The sequence below is a fragment of the Nestor notabilis genome, unplaced genomic scaffold (genome assembly GCF_000696875.1).
Source record: "Nestor notabilis isolate BGI_N333 unplaced genomic scaffold, ASM69687v1 scaffold3504, whole genome shotgun sequence".
NCBI classification, from domain to species: Eukaryota; Metazoa; Chordata; class Aves; order Psittaciformes; family Psittacidae; genus Nestor; species Nestor notabilis.
Genome location: NW_009924071.1, coordinates 1 through 9,302, shown reverse-complemented (window position 1 = coordinate 9,302; position 9,302 = coordinate 1). Strand labels below are relative to the sequence as shown.

The 9,302-nt window shown below is 42.8% G+C and overlaps 1 protein-coding gene across 1 annotated transcript; it reads left to right on the top strand.

Moving 5' to 3' along the window:
* The first annotated feature begins 1,615 nt into the window (after positions 1-1,615).
* MIIP (migration and invasion inhibitory protein) lies at positions 1,616-6,790 on the top strand. The gene is made up of 9 exons (XM_010012448.1): positions 1,616-1,774; positions 2,325-2,813; positions 3,433-3,535; positions 3,952-4,063; positions 4,270-4,334; positions 4,789-4,918; positions 5,289-5,385; positions 6,220-6,327; positions 6,626-6,790. The coding sequence occupies exons 1-9, from the start codon at positions 1,616-1,618 to the stop codon at positions 6,788-6,790; spliced, it is 1,428 nt and encodes a 475-aa protein (XP_010010750.1).
* Positions 6,791-9,302: the final 2,512 nt, after the last annotated feature.

Genomic DNA, 9,302 nt, shown 5'->3' with positions numbered 1-9,302 from the left:
GGCTCCCCACGCCGCGCTGTACGGGGGAGGGTTTACCGGCTCTCTGCCAGCTGCCAGGCCTCTTGCAGAGGGAAGAGGAGTCTGACAGTGCCCGGGGCCATGTCCCGTAGGCAGGGAGATCAGAACCAGCGTGTCTGCGCAGAAACGGCTCTGGGGAGCTCTGTGTAGCTCTTAGACAACTTTCTTGTTTAATCCAGTATCACAGAGACGGGAGTTCTTAGCTCCAGGGACAACCGTTAGTTATTTTTAACTGCAAGAAGTTAAGCTCCTTTTCGCAAAGGATTCAGACTGAAGCAGTTTCATAAGCTTGAGCTCCTGGGTCTGAGCATGAAGGACTAACAGTTTCTTACAGATTATGCTAAGAGCAGGTCTCATCTGGTAAAACCCTTTCAGAAAGTCCCTTGACTAATGTTATTTTCAGAGAATTTGCTTTCTGATGAGCAGTGATGAGAGGATGCTCTTAGCTTTGTCCTGTGAGTACTGTGAGAACTTGTTTTGTTCAAATGATCTCGTATTTAGTGCCTCAAGACTGGCATTTCTATTTTATACCCACTAGTGCACCTCTCACTTATTTCTGATAACAAAAAGATATAGTGTAGTTTTTTGATTGTTAGCACTGCTCTTCGTTCCAACCAGTGCTGTCATACAGCATTTGCATTTGATTCCTCATGTCCAGTTGCCAAGGTAGCAGGCACAAAAGCAAATGGCATGAGCTTTGGAGAAGGCCTTAAGGATCCTTTGGGACATAAGGTCCTGGAGAAACACAGTGTTGTCTTGAGGATATACTTGATTACTCGAGCCAAAGGCAATGGGGGTGTGTGCATGCGTGTGTGTGTAGGTTTAGTTTTCTTAATTAAAACAACACTTTCTGCAAATTTAGAGGAGCTGGTGGTGGTGTCACCATGTTGAACAGTGTGACAGCTTCCCACTCTTACTAAATATCTATCTATCTATCTATCTTGCCCTTTTTCTCGCCACTCTCCCAGTAAAAGGGCAGTAACCCTTAGTGCTTAACATGTGGCACTGGAATTGCCTGAGCCCTACTCCTGAGTCACAATTGAGCCTTTTGGAGTCTTCCTGCCCGGGGAAGGAAGTGGAGGGCAGTTTTGACTTTGACTCAATATTTCTTTTGGATGTAGTAAAAACATTCGTATTCCTTAGTCATATTTTGAACTTCTGAGCATCCTGATAGTATCGCAACATAAATTTGGATGCTTAAAAAGAGCATTAAAGCAGAGGTAAGTTTGTCCTAAATATCAGCCTCTGAATCAAATGACTTTTATTTGGCTTTTTGATGTGAGTTTTTTCATGTTTACTGTTTCCTCTGTGAGATTGTCTTGTCTCTATTCAGACAGCTACAGTTTTTGGGTGCAAAATATTTGACAATACATCTGAGAGAAGTAAGCAATGGTGCTAGTTCTTAGCATAAAGAATTTTGAGACTGGCTGGTTTCTCAGGAGCAGTGATTGACACTCCGTGTTCTAACTGTGTTCTGTATGTGGTTTTTATGAGAAGTCCCCTGCAAGTGGTTTGTCCTGAGGCTGCTGCTCTGCTTCATGCTTCCATTTATGTTGTTCACCCTTCCTCTGGCTTTACAGTAAAATGTTTTCACAGGATGGAGATAGAGCACCTGCAGAGGCTGCGTCAGGCCAACCAGGACCTTCTGCAAAGGCTCAGAACGAAGCAAGAAGAGATCAGAAAAAGACTTTCCAGCAAACCATCTCTTGACAACAAAACAGCTACTGAAAGCTCTGTCCCCTTGCCAACAAGAAGGGTACGTGTTGTGTCTGTGCTAGAAGTGCTGGGAAGTAAATGGACCTTGTCTGAAGGACAGCAGCTCTGCCTATGGAGTGATGCAGTGAAGGAGACAGATGGACACGGAGGAGCTGGTAGAAAGTAGAATGTGGAATATAGAATCACAAAAGTAGCTGTTTATTGCTTATCCTGTGGTCTCCACCATGTTCCTGCAAAGGGTTCAGAGATCAGTTCCTGCCTGAGAAATGTAGGTTTCTTAATCTAAGATACGAATGAACTTTGTGGAACATAATCTTTTTATTTCTTCTAAGCATGAAGGATGAAAGTTTAGTGGTTCCTCAAATTGGGAAAAGCTGCATTTATCTGGAAGTAGATCCCTTTCTTATCTTCTCCAGGCACTTAAATAATCATGAATAATGTGTGGGTTTGCTTTTCTCCCCCACAGGAATGTAAAGGGATGAGCAGACTAGAATGAGAGGTTGATTTTCTGTTACTGAGTGAAGTGTCCTAGCAACAGGTGTTTGTAGTCTCAATGATGCCACATGGTGTGAGAGTCTCTGTCCTTACAGAAGGAAAATCAGGCTGATGCTGTGGAGCCTCCAGCTGACCCTGCTATGTTGGTGTCTGTGGAACCTGGAGCCTATGCAGCCAGAGCAGCCCTCTGTTCATCTCTTAAACGCAGCAGGAACAGCAGAGGGGTACAGCAACAAGAGAAGATGCAGGAAGCAGTAGCTTTGGATTCCAGCTTTCCTGGGAAAGAGAAGAATGTTATGCCAGTGACTGCAATCATTACCTGTGATAAAGAAACCTCTGGCGTGGAGAGGGGTGGTCATGCCCAAGACAGTCCAGAGAAAGAATCCTTCCCTCCGGGACATGGAGAGAACAGAAAACAGCCTACTCTGCTAGATGGCTTCCATGAGAAGAAACAGCTTGAGAGTCATCTGGCCACATCACTGAGCAGCAGCCAAGGTGAAAAGACCAGCAAGCAGCATGTGGTTGTTAGAGAGCCTGTAGTTCGTAAATCAGTCTTGCTGAGATCTCAGTCCCAAGAGTCAAAGGTAAATGGGGTTTTTGCTTATTTTCATCAGTCAATAGAAGGATGGGGAGAAAGGCTCAGGAGAACATTACTTGCTCTGTTCTCACTGTGCAAATTGGAAGTTGGGGTCAGAGCTGTTCCCAGCCTTAGCAGCTGGGGGCTTGTGGCAGTTTGTTCAGGCCCTGCTTTCCTTAGCCCTTGAACTGAAGACTGCAGCACTTCACTGTGAGACTCCTTGTCCTCTGTGTATGTGATTCACATCTCAAAGAGAACAACCTGGTGTGGTGCTGCTGCCACGTAGCTTGTTTCCATAGGTGTGAAGGGCAGATTATTGCTGTGATCTTCCTCCAAGTCAGCAGAGGTGGCCTGATGTTTGGGGATGTGTGATGCAGGGAGCATTTTGTTTAAAGCCCTGACAAATTCTGCCTTTCCCTGGGCAAGTCCCCTGCCTCCTCTTTCTGTTTTATTACTTGAGAAAACAAAGGGCTGCTGAGCAGGTTACTGGTAGAGGCATAGATAGAATCCAGCCACAAACTAAGCCACAGCTGTTCCATTTGAACAGCTGGCAGTTGTCTCCTAATCTGTATCTTTGAATGTTTGCTAGTTGTGTAGGAAGTCTTTAGGAATTGTTTTCTTCCCAGAAGGAAGCTGGTCATGTCACTTTTGAGTCTGACCCTGAAGAATATACCATACCTGTGAGCACCTGGTCCGTGCATCCTTTCCTGGGCTACGACTGGATTGCAGGTGAATCCTAAACATGAAGCAAAGCTCTCAGTATGTTGTAGTAATATCACAACTTAAGACACAGTTTACAGCCCCTTTAAGTTGAGGTGTGGCAGAACTGCAGCCCTAGAGCCCATGTAGAAGGTCTCAGCAGAGGAGATGTAGTTTTGTCAGATGTCATTCCTTGTCCCTGGAATGTGGCAGCAAATGTCAAAGCTGAGTGGGGTCAGAGTGGACACCAAATAAAGAAAATGAATGAATGCAATAATGGACCCAAATCATGCAGTAAATCTCTGGTTTGACACGATGGCGTGTTTTTCTTAGTATCCATTTTGGTGCTTCAGACCTTTGTTTTGACTGTTTGGTGTGAGGCTTGCTTTGGTGCTTTTCTATGTTTGGTAAATCCTTGACCTTTTCTCTTTCCTTGGTGCACTCAGGGCTTCTAGATACAAGCCCTTCAGTAGCAGAAAAATCTGACCAATACTTCGCTGAGCTGCACGAGTTCCGACAGGTCAACAAAGAAGAATGTATTCATGAGCAGCACCCAGAGTAAGTGGGTATGGGGGAAGGGCTGAAGCAGCAATGTATCTCTTCAGAGTAATGAGAAGTATAGACTGATTGGAGTGGGAAATTGTAAGGGTGGCTTTGTAGGCCTTTATTTCCCTCCCAGTCAGAAATGTGTGTTTTGAAAAGGTGAGGCTGTTGAGAAAGCCTGCCCCCCTGACACTAACTGATTTGTTTGCATGTTTCTTTAGGCCCAGGGCTCTGGACTACATAGATCCTGAACAAGAACCAGATTTGATAACCAGTTCCCATAAGTGTAAGATCATATGTCTTCCTAATCTGATTCCTGTGAACAAACAACTGAGCAGTCTTTGCCTGTCATTCTGAGAAAGCCCTATATCATGCAAGACAGGGAAGAATGTGTTATTTTTAGCTGCAGCTTCTAAACCGGCTTCAATTTCCTGGTCCAAAGATGCTTGAATCTTCTAGGGATCCCCTCTCCATCAGTGTCATCTTACTTTGTCAGGGTTTCCTGTATTGGCTGATCTTTTTTTAACTTCAGGAGGTTGAAGTTCTGATTTTGCTTTTTAGGAACTTATTTGGGGACAGGAAATGTAAAAGATATTTCAGGAAAAATGTAAAAGATATTTCAGCTCTTTCTATAGAATGCATGTGTGACACTGTGGTAGAACACAGCTTTATTGAGTGGATTGAGAAGCCTTCTGACAAACTAGCAAGAAATATCATGATGGTGTGTTACTCTATGGCAGGTGTTTACTGTTACCGGTTAAACCAGCGCCTCTTCCCTGTCCCTGTGGATTCAGAGTCTGCCTGCCCCGTGTGTAAGATCCCACGTACTCACTGGCCCTCAGAGAAATTGGGAGAGCCAGCCTATGTCAGGTAAGTGAGAATGATTGCTTTGTAATATGCGGAATTCAAGGAAACAGTAGGGAAGAAAAAGCTGATGATGTGAGGGAAAAAACAGCACCAAATTGCTCTGAAGACGGTTGCTGTTCTCTCTCTTGCTTTAAAACTCCTCGCTGATCTTTTCCATAAGCAGAAACAGTTTTGAAGTCAGTGAGAAATGAATGTTTTATCTGAATTTGCTCCAGAATCTGAATGTACACGTTAAGTGTCTAATGCTGTAATCCAGAACTGTTTCACTTGGTTCACTTTGGGATTAGACCCTTGGATTCTGAGCGGGGCAGGCATGCAAATTTCCTTTGCCTTTTAGAAAGTGTAGGCAATTACTTCCATTGTGTGGTTGCAGGGTCAGCATTCCCAGGTCTACCCTTATGCCTGCCTACAAACACAAAGCCCATCGCAGGAAGAGCTTTCAACCAGAAGACAGTCTAGCGTTACCTTCGGTAAGTTGCTGTCTTCTTATTGATACTGATGGCACAGCCCAGGCTGTACGCTGTTTTACAGCACAAGAAGGAAAGAGAATCTGGGACTCACCCCCCTGGCAGGGTTTCCACTAAAAGTTCTGGTCTGTGTCACTGAGATAGCAAGAAAAACCACTGGTGTGTGCTTCTGAGTCCATACCTTTGTGTAACTGGCATAAAGTATATGACACATCTCCAAATGCTTTACACTGAGAAAAAGTGCCATATGGAGCTGTATACTTCTGAGGCATGATTCAGCTGACTTATTTCAGTCATTGACATTTCAACATGATGAACCAGACCTTAAGAGTGCCTGTGTTTCTTTCCACAGATATTAGGGATTCTCAAAGACAAGTTTCCATGAAGTATTCACAGTGTATTGCACATGGGCCAGGCAAAATCAATAATGGCAAGGGTGGTTTTAAAACTGTATTAGTAGAGTTGGTCTTGTGTTCCAGCCACTAGGCAATGCTGCAGGCAGTATTACTAATCAGACCTAGCCCTGGCCTAGGCATTTCCAGGGAAGATGTAAGAAGAAGCCTGGTTTTGAGGTTTAGGGAACTGGACAAGAGGCCGGTTGCCTGAGTTTACAAAGCAGGAGATGGGTTTAGAAATAATTAGTGAAAGGTAGAAGAGGGGACAACAGCAGTTCTGCTTCATTAGAGATTTCTTCTCTTTCCTGCTAGTCATATAAAACTCCAAAAATTAACTACTTGCTCAAACCTCTCTGTTCAGACGTGATTACTTAGAACTAACAGGCCACAATAGGTTAAAAAGGGTAAAGCACTCCAATGCAGCACTCCCATCTCTTCACAGCACTGCCTGGCTGGCTGGAAAAATATCATCCCTTCCCGCAACCCCATGCTCAGCAGTTTGGATCTGCGAGCTTCCTTGGAAGAGAAGCCTCCTCACCATCCTCGCCTGGTAAGAATAGCCTGTTAAGTCCCCCTGGAGCACTGTGAATTGCACAGACAAGAATTGCAGTCCTGTCTCTCTAAAGAGCATCATAATCATTGGTGGCTGAGCAAGTGAAAACGCCTGGAAGATTTTCTCCTGGTCTACATAGGGAAACATTTTCCTTTGATGCTGTGTAAACTAGTGTGTGCAGACACAAAACAGCAAATGGAGCTGGAGAACTGGCAAGAGCCTCTTCAGCAACCCAGTCTTGATCGAATGGGAAAAGTCTGGTATTCTATTAATACCCTCTTCATTTGGATTCCAGAACTTGGTGTCCAGAGTGTCAGGAGGAAACAGAACTGACCAGCTTCTGAACCTGACCCGCTTGGCACACTTCAGATTTAGCAGTGCTGCTCAGCAGAGGGAGCAAAACAAACCTGGCCACTACAGAGCAGCTCCAGATTTAAACCTGATGGCCTCAACTCTCTGAACCACTTACTTGATTGTCCTGGGGAAGGGAAACAACTCTATTTGGATAAAAATAAATCTTTGAATGGATTTTTAACTAGTTTTCAGAGTCGTGTGTACAGGAGCAACCAATAGACATACATGAGAGTTCGTACATTCAACTATGGTTTTTTACTTTCTTTCTTTGCTTTTTGCAGCTACGTCTAAGCAGATGCATGAGCTCCCTCACCTAGGGCTGGATAAAGTGATGTGTGCAGGATGACTAACTAGTACTGTTACCACTAGGACAGCTATAGCAACAGAGTTCATCTGCCCCCTCAACTAAATAAACCAGAAGTGTAATGTTACCTCTGGATGCCAGGGTGAGGAATGGGCCTGTGGATGGCCTGGTTCAGTGGAATGCATAGAAATATGTCCATTTCCAAATGTTGGAAACATGACACAGAATCTGGTAATGCCTTAAACTTGAGTTACTCAATAATTTAGTTTACAAAAGTGCAGTTTCTTTTCAGTGCCGTGTCTGAGGGTGCATTACATCAGAGTAATCATGAATGTGGAAAAAGTAAAATGAGATGTTATTCACCAAAAAGCCAGATAATGCCTTAAGAGGTTTGTAAAATCTGCTTGTCTCTGCTTTTCCAAGCTTTTTGGGAATAAACCAAAAACATTTTTGAGTGTTTTAAATTGTGACAAAAGAAAACATAATATATAATGTGATTTGTTTATAGACTGATCTTATTGTCCTTGTCTAAAAACAATAAACCTGATGATTTATTTTGCTTTGAATAAGCCTGAAACAGCAATTCTTGCCACAAACTTATTTCTGGGAGCTCATGTGACAGAGGGAATTAGAATTATACCAATGGTATTTTCAGCTTCTTGGCATTCACTGTTATTTATATATCAAATATATTACTTATTAAATCGAATGTAGGAATAGACTCTTTTTTTTTTAAGATTGAAAATATTAAAAGAAATTAATCCAGTGACTATAAAACACTAGTTGCCAAATGTTATAGTAAATTAAAATTCAAGATTTTTACTACCTTGCCTTCAAACCCAAAACATTAGAAGTCATAAAATTCAGCCACTTCAGAATCAGAAAACGTCACGAGTAGTTTTGCTTAAGCATGTGTGTAAAAAAGCTACTTCTATAGTATTCTATTACTACTTTCTTTACTAGGCTGTCACTGTTTGCAGCTCAATAAATAGACAGTGGGCATGTGTTAAAGAGACTTTCCCACATGGCTTAGCTGGGTCTCTGCATTCTTTTGCTCCTGATATCAAGCAGCATTTGACTAACTGCTGATTTACGGGATCTCCTCTGATCCCCTCTGCCTCAGCTTCATGCTACAACTCATGATCAGCACAGATGAGATACCTGGTGTAAAACTTACCTAAGCACTAAGCTTGGCATTAACTAAATTAGCTAAAATAGAAAATGCCAAGCAAGCTTGGTTTTGGGCATTGCTACCTTTAGCACCTAAAACAAAAAGAGATTTGAATGTTAGAGACAGATGCACGTAATCAAATCAATAGCGTAAATAACTATAGCATGCCTATAGGGGTTTTCCCCTTTTTATTCTGATAGACATTGTCCTCTGATGGAAGACCAGAGAAATCAGGGAGGGTTGTTTGCTTTATTTGTTCTGCTTATTTTTGTTTTAATGTTATCTTAACATAGAGGATTATCTTCTAGGAAATACAGGCAAACTTTAGAGAACACTAGCATGGGTTTGTTATAAAATGGAGGTGCTTCTTCCAGTTAGTGATAGGACTTCTTTTGAAAAGCCCCTTTCATTGTATTTGAAATCAAAACACACAAAATCTGAAATTAATGCATTCACTTAAAAATGAATGTAGGTTGTAATGTTCCTATGAAACCCAACCTCTTCACCCTTTTCATTGCTGTTGCTTTTATTACAGACTTATAATAGCATTGTGTGATTTAACAGCCTTTCCAAAAAGCCAGTGGCAACAATAAGCACTTTCCACTTCCCCTTCTTTTAAATGTCTAGTTCAAGTGAGAATGAATTTAAGACTAAGAAGTTCTAAGAAGGATGGTAGTGGGAAGCCTGGTTTCACTTTGGGTGCGTGAGATGGATTCTTTCTTCTGAGGAGCAACAATGTCCTCCCACTGCAGCCTTTCCCTCAGTGAGACTGTTGCTAGAATCTTTTCTCTGCATCCAAGTTATCTCCTTCCATGAAGCCCTGTAAAACTTAATGACAGTGCATCCTCAGCCAAGTTTAACCAGTGGGTTAAGAAATCATCGACACTGTTGATTAAAAAGGCACTGACATACGTATTCATACAAAATGCTCAGTATGCTCCTTTCAGTCTTAGGTTTTTCTGGAAAAGAAGCCTGAAAACTCTCCCTATTGCCAGTCCTGAGAAAGTCACTCACACACCATTTCTTGTAGTTAGATGCTTAGGTTTTATATCCGATGTGCTGACCTCCGCAGTACAGCTTACACAGGCTGAGCCGTTCCAGGCTGTGGAAAGCCCCGGGAGCCCCCGCCCGCTCCCGCATCTT

Excerpts from the sequence above, each read along its gene's own strand:
- MIIP (XM_010012448.1), top strand. The coding sequence starts at position 1,616 with ATGGAGATAGAGCACCTGCAGAGGCTGCGTCAGGCCAACCAGGACCTT. Across the intron at positions 3,536-3,951 it reads GGGCTACGACTGGATTGCAG|GGCTTCTAGATACAAGCCCT; the intron begins GTGAATCCTAAA and ends TGGTGCACTCAG. Across the intron at positions 4,064-4,269 it reads ATTCATGAGCAGCACCCAGA|GCCCAGGGCTCTGGACTACA; the intron begins GTAAGTGGGTAT and ends ATGTTTCTTTAG.